At 37.4% G+C, this 16,853-nt stretch overlaps 1 protein-coding gene across 1 annotated transcript in view; it reads left to right on the forward strand.

Moving 5' to 3' along the window:
- The window catches only part of mybbp1a (MYB binding protein (P160) 1a), a 52,213-nt gene extending 35,775 nt beyond the window's left edge, over positions 1-16,438 (forward strand). Inside the window, exons 22-27 of the mRNA XM_062049064.1 lie at positions 4,327-4,458; positions 4,546-4,614; positions 7,160-7,273; positions 9,309-9,410; positions 9,479-9,603; positions 15,971-16,438. Coding sequence (XP_061905048.1) covers positions 4,327-4,458; positions 4,546-4,614; positions 7,160-7,273; positions 9,309-9,410; positions 9,479-9,603; positions 15,971-16,325 — 897 coding nt within the window. The 3' untranslated portion in view covers positions 16,326-16,438. The remainder of the gene's footprint in view (positions 1-4,326; positions 4,459-4,545; positions 4,615-7,159; positions 7,274-9,308; positions 9,411-9,478; positions 9,604-15,970) is intronic.
- The last annotated feature ends 415 nt before the right edge of the window (positions 16,439-16,853 follow it).

Genomic DNA, 16,853 nt, shown 5'->3' on the forward strand with positions numbered 1-16,853 from the left:
CTTTTGTACTGTTTTTGTACTTATTTTGATTATTGTTTCTCAGCTGTTTGTAAATGTTGCAGTTTATAAATAAAGGTTTATAAAACAAAAAAACAACAACAACAACAAAATAACCAAAACAAAAAAAAAGCCTCCGCGCATGCGCATAGCATAGTTCCAACGAATCTATGACTAAATTAATCGCCAACTATTTTGGTAATCGATTTTAATCGATTAGTTGTTGCAGGCTTACACATTATTATGGCTAATTTTGTTGTGATGCCCCGCTAGATGCATTAAACAATGTAACAAGGTTTTCCAAAATAAATCAACTCAAGTTATGGAAAAAAATGCCAACATGGCACTGCCATATTTGTTATTGAAGTCACAGGGTGCATTATTTTTTTTTAACATGCCTCAAAACAGCAGCTTGGAATTTGGGACATGCTCTCCCTGAGAGAGCATGAGGAGGTTGAGGTGGGCGGGGTTGAGGTGGGGGTGGGAGGGTAGGTGGTAGTATAGTATATTGTAGCGTCCCAGAAGAGTTAGTGCTGCAAGGGGTTCTGGGTATTTGTTCTGTTGTGTTACGTTGCGGCTGTTCTCCCGAAATGTGTTTGTCATTCTTGTTTGGTGTGGGTTCACAGTGTGGCGCATATTTGTAACAGTGTTAAAGTTGTTTATACGGCCACCCTCAGTGTGACCTGTATGGCTGTTGACCAAGTATGCCTTTCATTCACACACACACTCTCTCACACAGTGTGTGTGTGTGTGTGTGTGAGAGAGAGAAAAGCCATAGATATTATGTGACTGGGCCGACACGCAAAGGCAGTGCCTTTTAAGGTTTATTGGCACTCTGTACTTCTCCCTACGTCCGTGTACACAGCAGCGTTTTAAAAGTCATAAATGTTACATTTTGATACAGATAATTTCCGATATTACATTTTAAAGCATTTATCGGCCGATAATATCGGCAGTCCGATATTATCGGACATCCCTAATGATTACCGGATTGCCCAGATTAATATAAGCTGCACCCACTAAATTTTAGAAGACGAAAAATATTTTTCCATATATTAGCTGCACTGTAAGCCACAGATATATATAAATTGTGAAATGTGTTATTTACATAGAAATATTTTCTAAACGTTTATTTACATCCCTTAATTGTTTCCAAACAGTGCCTGTAACGCAGCAGTAAAAACAGCTGATCAAACAAAACTGTGTCTATAAATTTTAACTGTCGGTTAGAAGGCTACAGCTGTTGATTATTGTATTAATCAAGTAATATGTGGATTAGGTTGTTTGAATAATCAAGTAATCCAATACAACACTTTCTAGCCTCACTGCGTCTTTTAGGGGAAATTGTTGTAATAAACAGGGATATTTCTGATGACCTTTATTCTTTCTTTTTATAAATGCACATAACATTAAAAATGTACTTTTACCATGGGGGCATCACTATATATCACTTATATTTTGAAAATAAATAAGTTAAAAAAATAAACCTGTGTAGCCTAAAACTAGGTAACAGATAATAAATTAAGAATCATGCTAAACAAAAATACTCTCGAATAAAGTAAGATAAATTGAGTGACAATGCATTTAACAATTTAACACATACACATTTAAAAGTTATTAATTGTAGGAGTGTCGTTTGATATGCAGGGTGCTTTCTGGTACTATGCTACATCATTGATGTTTGGATATTGTAAAAAATTTTTTCCATATATTAGCCGCACTATAAGCCGCAGATACATAAAAGTTGTGAAATAAGTTATATACATAGAAATATTTTGTAAATGTTATTTACATACCTTATTTGTTTCCAAACGGTGCCTGTAACGCGGCAGTAAAACAGCTGATCAAACAAAACAGAAGTCATCGTCAAGAACCCACTAGCTGTGGAAGCTAGCCCTCCAATCAGCTAAACAGACTCAATAACTCCACAGTGACATCTTGGTGAATTTACTGAGGAAGTTGTGAAACTGAAACCATACAAAAGGAATGCTTTTGTAAGTAATACTAATATAGTAACACAGATGCTAACGACGCTAGCGTCATTACATCACGATGGCATGCACAAATGTGCGTGAAAACACTACTACAGACAAACAATAAAATACCTTCTCAGTATTTGCTTGGTTGTTTTTGAAAAACTATTTAATTATGGCCATCAGCGAAGAAAAATCCATTAATTAGCCACACCGCTTTATGAGCCGCAGGGTTCAGTGTGTAGGAAAAAAGTTGCGGGATTTACGGTAATAACACGACATGAGTATTTATTCTACCACCAAAACTCAACTTTAAATATAATTAAAAAGAAAAATTGGATGTAAATTAGTAATGAATAAACAAGTTAAGAAAAATAATAATAATAGTACCAACCATACATTTGAATAACAATAGCAATATGAAAACATTTTATTACATTTTTCCGTTTTAATTTTTTAAAATTAGTATTTTCCTATTATACTTAAAGGGAAACTTCGGTTTTTTTCAACCTGGGCCCTGTTTTCATAATTTTTTCTGTATATGTGAGTGCTGGATAAAACATTTTTTGAGGTCGCGCCAGTATTGAGCAGGGCAGGCAGCCTCCAGCCCAGCTAACGCTCGTACACAGGGCAACTGGCTCTCGTCAAAATTCGGCCTATAAACATGCATTTTTTTCACACTGACAGGCTCAGATAGTTACAATGAGTGTCCGACAACATACTAGAAAGGAGAAATTAACGTATGTCTCTACCTTTAGCTGGAGATCGCTGTTTGTTGTGAGCTGTGTCCAAATCTCACCACGCTACAAATCTCGTTCCGAAATCTCGCGATAACTCGCGACAAAACACCGGTGGAAAAACAGTTACCTGACAGCGATCTCCAGCTAAAGGTAGAGACATACGTTAATTTCTCCTTTCTAGTATGTTGTCGGACACTCATTGTAACTATCTGAGCCTGTCAGTGTGAAAAAAATGCATGTTTATAGGCCGAATTTTGACGAGAGCCAGTTGCCCTGTGTACGAGCGTTAGCTGGGCTGGAGGCTGCCTGCCCTGCTCAATACTGGCGCGACCTCAAAAAATGTTTTATCCAGCACTCACATATACAGAAAAAATTATGAAAACAGGGCCCAGGTTGAAAAAAACCGAAGTTTCCCTTTAATTTACCACAGAGTGTGTGTGCTTTTTGTGTCAAATTATAATATAATGATAATTAAATGCAAAAATCCAATTTTGGAACAGCATTTAAAGTCAAAGCATAATAATTGTGTAAATAACGATCAATAACACGATTATTCATTGATTTGAAAGCATATGTACTTATTGCACCAACAAAATTTAAAATATAATAATAAAAAAAACCTGGTAAAAAATAATAGTAACAACAATAAATTAAAATAATAGCAAAAATTTTTTTAAATTTCCGTTTAATATTTAGGGGAATTCCATATTATACTTTTTACACTTATTTTACCACCATATATTGTGTGCTTTTTGTGTCATTAATAACATTTAATAAAATGTTTGAGTGCATCAACCCTCACATTTATTGGTGCAATACATCTTTGGACAATTTTGACCAGTATATTAAGTCAAGGCAAAATAATTGTGTAAACGCATTAAGTGCTTTAAGTTGCGACTGCTGTCCTGTTTGTACGTTGATCTTACATCCATGATGTCGTTCACAACAACACAAGCAGATGAGATGTGTTGTTAGCTTTAGCGTCATAGTTAGCAGTCGCTGTTTCAAGTGGCCGTCTGGACATTGTTTAGTTCAGGACGTGTTTCAGGGATGAATGAGCGATACTGGACACATTGTTTTCCCAAAAAACTGTTCCTTCTCCTCAAAATGACAACATTTTATTCATATTTATGTCAATTTCCCTGATATTCTGCGTTTAACAGCGGATTCTGTTTTATTGGCCAAATCTATGACTCCATCTGTGATTATGTTAACGCGGAAATGCCTTATTGTTTTGGTTGGGTTTACTGATTATTGATTGGTAGCAACTATGTTGAAATCCAAACTTTGTAGACATGCTCTTTTTTCCACTCATTCGCTTCTCATCCATTTCATCGTGACAAGCTCAGGAAACTGAATGCTTGTTGACGTTTCTCTTGTTTTTAATGAGTAAGAAGCCAAAATCGTTAAGTTTGATCAATAGTCAAGCCCTAGGTGAAAGGTCACAATTGATTGCAACAAATTATATTTTGCCAATGTGGATGGAAATAATGCATTGGGTCATAAGCATCGCTGAAAAAACAGCAAAGTAAAGACAAAGCTGTTAAAAACCATGCGGTACATCATCACTGCAATAACCACCATAGCAATAAAGTAAGAACCCTCTTGTGTTTTAGACACGGTTCATGGGCAACGTGGACGTGGAGAAGGTCTCTGCCATCTTCAGGGCGGCGCTGGGCTCCTTCATGAGTCGCAGGAAGAGCGCGCTGACCGGCCAGATGTTCGCCGACTTGTTCAACAGGTTCCCGGTGAGCGAGCGCGCCGTCGCCATGCCGACAGATGCCGCCACACTTTCGGCGCTCATTGATCCAAATTTGTGTGTGTGTTACTGGCAGGTTTTGTGTGTCAACCTGTTAGATGCGACTGTACAAAACATCACAACAGGAGTAAGAGAGCACCAGCAGGTAATGTTTGCTATCATTTCATACTTTTACTCTTTTAGTGGGGTTCTGTTATGCAAAACCAACTTTTAATACCTGTTGGCACTTGACTTTGTGTGTTTGGGGTCCCCATAAGTCATAAAAATATTAAATGAAAAATAAGAAATAAATTAACCAAACTACAACATGACTGACAGTGTGATGACACAGTCGAAGGGGGCGTGGCATGTAAATAAGAGCGCCCACAAAAGGGAGCTTTCTGAAGAGAGAGTCAGAAAGCAGCTTGAAGACGGTCTGTAAGACATGATGTATGCAACATTTTGACCAAAGAACCACCATTACATGTTATGTAGACCAGTAGTCCCCAACCACCGGGCCACGGCCCGGTACCGGTCCGCGGACCGATTGGTATCGGGTCGCACAAGAAATTAAAAAAAAAACAAAACAATTTTTTTTATTTTTTTATTTTTTTTTTTATGAAATCAAACATAAAAAACACAATATATACATTATATATCAATATAGATCAATACAGTCTGCAGGGATACAGTCTGTAAGCACACATGATTGTATTTATTTATGTAAAATAATTTTTTTTTTTTTAAATACACCCCCCCACCACCCCCCACTGGTCCGTGGGACAAATTTTCAACGGTTGACCGGTCCGCAGCTACAAAAAGGTTGGGGACCACTGATGTAGACCACAAGAAAGGGTTTTAAATGTAGAAAAAAAGTCATCACATGATCATATTGTATTTATTTCATTCATTGTCTCCTGCTTACAAGGAAACTCGTTTCTATTTTCTTCTCCATGCAAAATAATGGAATGATGCAAAACATTTTATTCAAACCAAATGGAAAAAATATATTTATTTATAATGTAAATGTATGTAGATTTATATTTTTTTCCTCAAAAAGTTGACAAAACATTTGACTACCGTATTTTCCGCACCATAAGCCGCACCTAAAAACCACAAATTTTCTCAAAAGCTGACAGTGCGGCTTGTAACCCGGTGCGCTTTATATATGGATTAATACTAATATTTATTTTCATAAAGTTTAGGTCTCGCAACTACGGTAAACAGCCGCCATCTTTTTTCCCCGTAGAAGAGGAAGCGCTTCTTCTTCTACGGTAAGCAACCGCCAAGGTGAGCACCCGCCCCCGTAGAAGAAGAAGCGCGCGGATATTACGTTTAATTTCATTTGTGTGTTTCTGTAAAGACCACAAAATGGCTCCTACTAAGAGACACGCGTACAAGGTTCCACTGACTTTTGATATTCCTGTGAACCGCACTGTGGATACAACGGGAGCACGTACGGTGAATATCCGTTAGCTTGCCATGCTAACGGCCAGAAACTTCCACCCATGGCGATATTCAAAAGGAAGACCTTGCCAAAAGAGAACTTTCCAGCCGGCGTCGTCATAAAAGCTAACTCGAAAGGATGGATGGATGAAGAAAAGATGAGCGAAGAGACCGGGTGACTTTTTCCACGCAGCTCCGTCCCTGTTGATCTACGACTGCATGCGCGTCCACTTCACAGATGGTGTCAAAAAACAAGTGAAGCACACCGAAGAAGAAGAAGAATTCGAGGGATTTGTGGATGAGTAATAACTTCAGAACGTGAGCTTAAAAAGTTTATTTTGTGTGTTGTGTGACATTAACGTTCGAGCAACGTTGAGTTATTGATGTTGCTATTGCTCTGCACTATTTTGAGTGTTACTATTTTTGTGATTGCACATTTGCACATTACATTTTGGGAGTGAACAGAGTTGTTAGAACGCTGGTTTGTAATATATTATTAAAGTTTGACTGACCTATCTGACTGTTTTTTTGACATTCCCTTTAGCGCAGCGTAGGTGCGGCTAATAACACGGGGCGGCTAATAGGTAAACAAAGTTTTGAAATATGCCATTCATTGAAAGTGCGGCTAATAACACGGGGCGGCTTATGGTGCGGAAAATACGGTAGTAATGGTGGAAAAAGTGGACTTTGAATGCATCGCTGTGAACAAATGAAAGAACATACGGTAAAAGACATCATTCTAAAGTGTTTTGATTGAAATCAGCAAACTGTAAAAAGAATACAATACATTTATTGACAATACAAAATTAGAAGGATCTTAATGTACTTTATTAATTCTAGTCTATGGTTGATGTTAGCACAGGGGAAAAAAAGACATCCCTTGCATTGAACCTACACTATTTTTCATTTTACAAAGTATACATTTTATACTTTTATCATAGCTCTATTGTCATTCTAAGTGTCAACAGTGCACTTTGTATTTGTTGATCAACACATTTAAATTTGGACAGTTCTTCTCGACTCATAATTGCTTGCTGTAAAGTATACACCTACAGTACTTGCTTGCCCATTGAATGTATACTTGTCTTTGTTGTATGTTGAGAGAGCTAACAACTTAATTCCTAGTGGTTGAATACATCTATTGGTGATACTTGGACAAGTCAACCGAGACTTGAACTTTGGAAAGCCATTGCACTCTCTTGACTGCTTCATGCAGATCTGTATTGTATTGTAGCGTGTTAAAGTGTGCGTATGCGTGACTGCAGGGCCAGGCGTGTGTTTTGGTGCTGCGGGCCATGCAGAACAAGGAAGTGCAGCAGCTGATGAGCGGCGCTCCGTGGGTGGCGTTCTGCACCAAGGTGGTGGCTCAGCTGGTTGTGGTGAGTTATTATCATTATTATTGTGACCCCTACAGAAAAACTGAAACCTTTGGATTGTTTTTCACTTCTTGTCTAAACACTATAGAAATTCCTCCAAAAACTACTGTATTATTTTATAAAATGTTATTAACAGACTATAATTAAAGCGACAACATACTTCATATATACAAACTTAAAACAACATAATAATTTATATATACACACTTAAAACAACATTATACTTTATATATGTACATATCAACATACACATTAAAGACAACATACTTTATTTTTACATACTTAAAACAACATTATTTATACACACTTAAAACATTTTCTTTTATAGATATATATATATATATATTTTATATATATATATATATATATATATATAAAATAAAATGTTTTAAGTGTGTATAAATAATGTTGTTTTAATACACACTTAAAACATTTTATTTTATATATATATATATATATATATATATATATATATATATATATATAATATATATATATATATATATATATAAAAGAAAATGTTTTAAGTGTGTATAAATAATGTTGTTTTAAGTATGTAAAAATAAAGTATGTTGTCTTTAATGTGTATGTTGATATGTACATATATAAAGTATAATGTTGTTTTAAGTGTGTATATATAATGTTGTTTTAAGTATGTAAAAATAAAGTATGTTGTCTTTAATGTGTATGTTGATATGTACATATATAAAGTATAATGTTGATCTCAATGGGATTTTACCTGGTTAAATAAGGCTAATAAATAAAAAATATCGGAAAATATATATGTGATACACACAACATACTTTATTGATATACATTTAAAACAACATACATATTTTATACACACCATCCATTTTCTACCGCATGTCCCTTACGGTGTCGCGGGAGTGGCTGGAGCCTATCCCAGCTGCATTCGGGCGGAAGGCGATTTTTTATATATACTAAAAACAACATTTTACTATATTGATACACAGTTAAAGCAACATTATACTTTATTCATACACACTTAAAACAACATACTGTATTGATACTCAAAGCAACAACATACTTAAACCATACACACTTAAAATATTATCATTTTTTGATACACTGTCAAAACATTATACTTTATTGGTACTCAAAACAACTTTATACATACACATTTACAAAAACACACTTAATTGATAAACACTTAAAAAACAAAATGTATACACACTTAAAACAAAAATAGACTTTATTGATACACTTTAAACACTCATAGCAACAACATACCTCATCTATACACCTAAATCAACGTTATACTTTTTTGATACAAACTTAAAATCACATAATACTTACTTTGATACTCAAAGCAGCAATATATATATATATATGTGTGTGTGTATATATATATATATATATATATATATATATATATATATATATATATATATATATATATATATATATATATATATATATATATATATATATATATATACACACACACACGTAAAGCATAATTTATTGATACTCAGAGCAACAACACACTAATATACACAATCAAAACATTATATTTTATGTCTACACTTAAAACAACAACACACTTTGGTACACACTTAAAACTTGACAAGTACACATTGAAAACAATTTACATTAATTTACCCACTATTTTTACACACTTAAAACATTATACTTTATTGATATTTAAAACAACATATTTTATTATTAAACAGGTAAAACAACATACTTAATTTATCCACACTTGATACAAAATTAAACTTTATTGATCCACACTTTAAACATTATACTTTATTAAAAAATAAAAAAATTACACTTTGATACGCACTTGAAACAACATTAAACCTTATTGATACACATTTCAAACAACATTATACTTTATTAATACACACTTGAAACAACAATATACTTCATTGATACACATTTCAAACGACATTATGCTTTATTGATACACACTTGAAACAACAATATACTTGATTGATACAGTTGAAACATTATACTTTTGTGTCTACACACATACATTTGCAGCCTTATCCTCTTCTACTTTTTGTCACTGCAGGCTCTCGATCTCTCGGGCCAGACGGAGAACAAGGTGCTGAGGGACAAGGTGGTGAAGCTGCTGGAGCTGTGTCAGTTCCTCGTCAAACACGTCCGCCAGCAGGTAGGTGGCCTGATTTCCCTGAGTAAAATTGGAAAAAGGAGCTGACTACGTGTGCCGTGTGTATCTAGACTCTCTCTGTGGACCTGGAAACTCTCAAGAATGTCCTGCAGCCCATGACCAACGTCCTGACCTTCAAGAACACGGGCACGCTGGAGGACACGTACTGGGCTGTGATGAAACACCTTGGAGTCATGTGAGTGCTGTAGACAGGGACCTGGCACTAAACTGCAGAGAGTAGTTATTGATGCCAAAGCGTTGATTACAGGGTTTCCGCCGGGTATTAAAAAGTATTAATAGTCATTAAATTGTTTGTGCAAAAACTAAGGCCTTAAAAGCATTAAATACGATGCCCAGAGGCATTACAACTGTGATACGATAGGACTGGGCCGATAGTCAATACATCCATCAATCAAACGATAAATGAAACTGAACTTAATAACGTTGCGGTCATCGGTAAATTGCTGCGTCTGTCCGCGTGTTTCTTTTTTTTGTCTCTAGCTCTCAAACTGGATACAAGAGATCTTGTAAGCAAGGTCCGAAGCATGAAAAGCGCAGCCTCCATAGCGGCCACTCCGCTGCACCACTAAATCAAACGGCGTTGCCATTCTTTGGTGACTGTAGGCCTGAACTGTGACACCATGTCATGTTAAAGAGGAAGCTGAGCTTGTTTCACACACGACTCCTTTATTTCAGTCTGCAGTTCTACACACATGAGCTAACTTGGCTAGCATTAGCAACTTTGGTGGCCTGAAATGGACAAACAAGGCAATTCTCACAACTAGAGATGTCCGATATAAATGCTTTAAAATGTAATATCGGAAATTATCGGTTTCAAAATGATCGGTATCTGTTTCAAAAAGTAAAATGTATGACTTTTTAAAACGCCGCTGTGTACACGGGCGTAGGGAGAAGTCCAGAGCACCAATAAACCTTAAAGGCACTGCCTTTGTGTGCCGGCCCAGTCACGTAATATCTACGGCTTTTCACACACACAAGTGGATGCAAGCATACTTGGTCAACAGCCATACAGGTCACACTGAGGGTGGCCGTATAAACAACTTTAACACTGTTACAAATATGTGCCACACTGTGAACCCACACCAAACAAGAATGACAAACACATTTCCGGAGAACATCCGCACCTTAACACAGCAGAACAAATACCCAGAACCCCTTGCATCACTAACTCTTCCGGGACGCTACAATACGTACCCCCCGCTACCCCCTACCCCGCCCACCTCAACCTCCTCATGCTCTCTCAGGGAGAGCATGTCCCAAATTCCAAGCTGCTGTTTTGAGGCATGTTAAAAAAAAAATAATGCACTTTGTGACTTCAATAATAAATATGGCAGTGCCATGTTGGCATTTTTTTCCATAATTTGAGTTGAAGTTGTTCTCTTATTTTGGAAAACCATGTTACATTATTTAATGCATCCAGCGGGGCATCACAACAAAATTAGGCAAAATAATGTGTTATTTCCACGACTGGATATATCGGTATCGGTAATTAAGAGTTGGACGATATCGGAATATCTGCAAAAAAGCCATTATCGGACATCTCTAATAAATACATTCTGAGATGAAAAAGTCTTTCTAGCCAAGTCTAATTCACTAGAAAGTAACAGTTAAACTTTTCACCTATTCAAGATTATCATTGTTAAATGCAGAGTTTAAGATTTTGACTATTTAATAACCATATGTGGAAGGACATGGCTATAAAAATGGGATTTGAAAGCATTAAATTAGATTTTCTAATACCTGTAGAAACCCTGGATTAATAAATAAATGATAAATGGGTTATACTTGTATAGCGCTTTTCTACCTTCAAGGTACTCAAAGCGCTTTTGACAGTATTCACCCATTCACACACACATTCACACACTGATGGCAGGAGCTGCCATGCAAGGCGCTAACCAGCAGCCATCAGGAGCAAGGGTGAAGTGTCTTGCCCAAGGACACAACGGACGTGACTAGGATGGTAGAAGGTGGGGATTGAACTCCAGTAACCAGCAACCCTCCGATTGCTGACACTAGTATGGAATAAAGTAAATGATTGACATTTCTCAGCATTTTAATCCGTAGCAGCACTTGGTCTTTCTACTACGGCTTTACAGATGTCATGTCGGCCAGTGTGTCCGTCCACCGCTCCAAATGGTGGCATTGTCAAAGTATGGTGACACCAGCAGTCAACATGATGCAGGGTGTCCCCTTAATGTAATTGAACGTGGCGCGCCGCCACTGCATTTTTATTACCGCCACACCTTGAAATATTATAGGACATCTCTACTCATAAGGGTATTCTAGTAAAATATGTGTGTAAATATTTGATGTGTAAATATCAAAATATTACATTGAATCACTTTTTGTCAGGCAATATTACATTTAATGAAAATGTTACATAAATGAACACATCCAAACACTTTATAAATATTTATCATGTGCCTGAAGAAATAAGTTTTATGCCAGTTTTAAGAGGTTTTATCACATCAACATCGGACTAACACTCCTTTAAATCTCCTTAATACCACAGAAGAGGCAAACTGTCATTTTTCCGGACACGATAAAGGCTTAAATAATGTCAAACATGTAGCGTTACAATAACCACGAAGATAAAGTGTTTGTCTCACACGTAATACGTGGTGGCCTAGTGGTTAAGAGTGTCTGCCCTGAGATCGGTAGGTCGTGAGTTCAAACCCTGGCCGAGTCATACCAAGGACTATACAAATGGGACCCATTACCTCCCTGCTTGGCACTCAGCATCAAGGGTTGTAATTGGGGGTTAAATCACCAAAATGATTCCCGGGCGCAGCCACCGCTGCTACTCACTGCTCCCCTCACCTCCCAGGGGGTGAACAAGGGGATGGGTCAAATGCAGAGGACACATTTTTACCACACCTAGTGTGTGTGTGACTATCATTGGTACTTTAACTTAACTTTAACAATGCAGGTTTAGTGAGCGGTGTGCGCTCCTGCGAAGGAAGTCACTTTTTGGCAAGCAATCACATTTTGGCACAACACCGGCAAATTTAAACTAAACAATACACTGGTGGAAAGCGATAATCGATTTAAAAAAAACAAACAAGCAAACCGGAGTATTGACCTGGAAAAGGCAGGGTCCCAGGGACGCGCGGACTTAGTTTAGTTTAGTTAAGTCTTTATTTGAAGGGACAATGCACAGAAACATTAAGCTCAAAGACAGATATGTTCTGTACCAGATTATAGCTGAATAGCTCATTTCCATCTGCAGTCTCTGGCTACCTAAATTAAAGGGGTACAAAAAGCATGCAATAAAATTATGACAATAAAAACATACTATAGCATGTTTTTAAATTAAGAAAAGTCATAAAATGCCCTTTCATGTACACATACTTAATATACAATACAACCACACCTCATTTACATCATCACACAAAGACAATGCATGCTTTTGTTCACATCTGTCATCATTTGTAAAAACAACCATGATTCTAACACACACACCTCACAATTTGCAATAAAAATGCTCTCATGGATGAATCTAATACACATTAGGTTGATGTGTCAAACATAATGCCCACCTTAGTGACCGTGTGAGCAGCTTTGATTGCTCCAAAGCCACCTTTTAACTTCAATTGTGAATGAAGAGTAATCTGTTGTTGTGAGGTCGTTCCATTCCTTTATGGCTTTATATGAAAAGGCTGATTGAGAGAAAAAAACTTCCGGAAATGTGCATCTTTTCTGATTTCGATGCGTAAAAAGACACAAAAAGTGCGTTAACGCCAACATTGTCCATTCATACATTATATTACTTTCATGTATTTTCATGTAAAAAAACCCACTACTTTTATTTTATTTTGTAGTAGTAGTAGCAACTTCCTTCCGGTCAACTTTTTTGTTTTCGCATTTCATCGAAGTGCGCATGCAAGTGACGTCGAGGCCACATTGGGGCCACATGCGTGTTTACACTGGAGCGGGCCTGGGCAATTATTTTGACTCGGGGGTTGGGGGGCACATTTAGAGAAAAAAAATGTATCTGGGGGGGCGGTATATCTATTTTTAGGAACACTAATACAAAACCTCACGATAATGTCTGATTGAATGCTAAAAAAACGCCTTAAAAAACGTAATGGAATGTTAAATGTTTCTATGAAGGATAAAACATTGAATATTGACCAAGAATGAACGTCACACCCCCTTTCGATCGACACATTTTACAATCAAGTGAAACGCAACAAAAATGCAACAAACAGTGAAATATGAACGCGAAGGGTACAAAATAAACCCACCTACAATCTGATACATCACTAAGCTTTAGAACTTTGTTGTGAAAATCTCCTTCCGTGTCTGTGGAAACGCTTCCCGCCCACACTAGGGATGTCCGATAATATTGGCCTGCCGATATTATCGGCCGATAAATGCGTTAAAATGTAATATCGGAAATTATCGGTATCGTTTTTTTTATTATCAGTATCGTTTAAAAAAAAAAAATGTTTTAATTAAATCAACATAAAAAACACAAGATACACTTAAAATTAGTGCACCAACCCAAAAAACCTCCCTCCCCATTTCTTTCTGTTATTAATATTCTGGTTCCTACATTATATATCAATATATATCAATACAGTCTGCAAGGGATACAGTCCGTAAGCACACATGATTGTGGTCCACTAATATTACTAACCTTTAACAGTTAATTTTACTCCTTTTCATTCATTACTAGTTTCTATGTAACTGTTTTTATATTGTTTTACTTTCTTTTTTATTCAAGAAAATGTTTTTAATTTAGTTATCTTATTTTATAATTTTTTTTAAAAAGTACCTTATCTTCACCATACCTGGTTGTCCAAATTAGGCATAATAATGTGTTAATTCCACGTCTGCATATATCGGTTGATATCGGTATTGGTTGATATTGGTATCGGTAATTAAAGAGTTGGACAATATCGGAATATCGGATATCGGCAAAAAGCCATTATCGTACATCCCTAGCCCACACTGCTTGGTGCCTCGTCTGAGCTGCTGTGACGTAGATGACCATAGTAACTAATTAGATGACCATCGTAACTAATTAGATTACCATAGTAACGCCGGGGACGGCGTGGCGAAGTTGGTGGAGTGGCCGGGCCAGCAATCGGAGTGTTGCTGGTTACTGGAGTTCAATCCCCACCTTCTACCGTCCTAGTCACGTCCGTTGTGTCCTTGGGCAAGACACTTCACCCTTGCTCCTGATGGCTGCTGGTTAGCGCCTTGCATGGCAGCTCCCGCCATCAGTGTGTCAAAGTGTGTGTCAAAGCGCTTTGAGTACCTTGAAGGTAGAAAAGCGCTATACAAGTATAACCCATTTATCATTTATATCATGCAAAAGTGCAGATTCCAACCACTGAAATACTTTGTATAGTTGCAGACTTACGGTCATTACAAAACATCACTGCACATTAGGGATGTCCGATAATGGCTTTTTGCTGATATCCGATATTCCGATATTGTACAACTCTTTAATTACCGATACCGATATCAACCGATACCGATATCAACCGATTTATGCAGTCGTGGAATTAACACATTATTATGCCTAATTTGGACAACCAGGTATGGTGAAGATAAGGTACTTTTAAAAAAAATTAGTAAAATAAGATAAATTAATTAAAAACATTTTCTTGAATAAAAAAGAAAGTAAACCATAGAAACTAGTAATGAATGAAAATGAGTAAAATTAACTGTTAAAGGTTAGTACTATTAGTGGAGCAGCAGCACGCACAATCATGTGTGCTTACGGACTGTATCCCTTGCAGACTGTATTGATATATATTGATATATAATGTAGGAACCAGAATATTAATAACAGAAAGAAATGGGGGGAGGGAGGTTTTTTGGGTTGGTGCACTAATTGTAAGTGTATCTTGTGTTTTTTATGTTGATTTAATTAAAAAAAAACAACAACAAAAAAAACGATACAGATAATAAAAAAAACGATACCGATAATTTCCGATATTACATTTTAACGCATTTATCAGCCGATGATATCGGCAGGCCGATATTATCGGACATCCCTACTGCACATCATAATGGCAGCTACACTTTCCATCTTAAACAGGTTGGAAAAGGGTTGGAATTGGGGGTTAAATCACCAAAAATGATTCCCGGGCGCGGCTACGCTGCTGCCCACTGCTCCCCTCACCTCCCAGGGGGTGATCAAGGGGATGGGTCAAATGCAGAGGACAAATTTCACCACACCTAGTGTGTGTGTGACAATCATTGGTACTTTAACTTTAACTTTTAACTTAAAGATCTAAAAAAAATGATTTGGGAATGTCCGGCGGGCCAGACTGAAAAGCTTAACGGGCCGCATGTGGCCCCCGGGCCTTAATTTGCACGGGAGTCTGACAAAGATCACATTTTACTTGCAGTGTGAACGGTCAGCTGGGAAAAAAATCAGATTTAAAAAATAAATCAATAATCTGATTTGTGCCACTTTGGCCTGCGGCAGAAGCGTAGTGGATGATGTCATCTTCTTGCCCTGCAGACCCTGAGTGGTTGGAAGGTGCCTTCAAAGTCACCGTGTTTATCTCCCACATGCACAGAAAGCCCAAGGCGGAAAAGACAAAGCCCGTCAAGGACGCCAGCCAGCCGACGCCGCCGCCACCGCCTGCCAAAAAAAAGCGGAAGGGCTTCCTGCCAGAAAGCAAAAAGAGGAAAAAACGTCCGCAGCCCGTCTTGGAGCCTGCAATGGCAATGGCGGCGGCGGCGGGGGAGGGGGGCACCTCTGGCCCAGCGGCGCCAAGAGGAGACAACAAGAAGGGCAAAAACAACAAGAGAAAACAAAAGCGAAAGGCGGATGGCGCTGCGGCGTCGCAGGGAGGCCCGGCCAAGAAGAGCAAGACGCAGCCAGACAAGAAGAAGAAGAAGAAGAAAAAAGGTGCTGGAGGACAAATTTAAATCCTTCTTTTTATCTCACATGGACGCCAACAATAGCTTTTTTCTTTACTTTTCCATCAGCTGACCTTGTAACGCCATCATTCCTAGGAAACACAATAAATACTTTGCATGCACCTTTTGTGTGCCGTGCAACTTTTACTTCATCTTTTGGAGGCCGGAGCAGAAACACTGATGGTTTTTAATCACTGCTGAATATTCTCTTATTGGTCAAAAGGCAAGAATAGAGAGGGTATCACAGCAGATCATAGCATCATGCAGAAGTCCAATGTTTTGAAATATCCTATTTAAATATGAGTCAAACATTTTTGTATCTGTTGGAAAATTGATATTTTTCTGAACTTTGCATAAATTCATTGTTATTAAAAACAATCATTTAAATGTTTATTTGAGTGACTTTAAATATACACTACCGTTCAAAAGTTTGGGGTCACCCAAACAATTTTGTGGAATAGCCTTCATTTCTAAGAACAAGAATAGACTGTCGAGTTTCAGATGAAAGTTCTCCTTTTCTGGCCATTTTGAGCGTTT

Source organism: Entelurus aequoreus, linkage group LG05, assembly GCF_033978785.1.
Source record: "Entelurus aequoreus isolate RoL-2023_Sb linkage group LG05, RoL_Eaeq_v1.1, whole genome shotgun sequence".
In the NCBI taxonomy this organism is placed as follows: Eukaryota; Metazoa; Chordata; class Actinopteri; order Syngnathiformes; family Syngnathidae; genus Entelurus; species Entelurus aequoreus.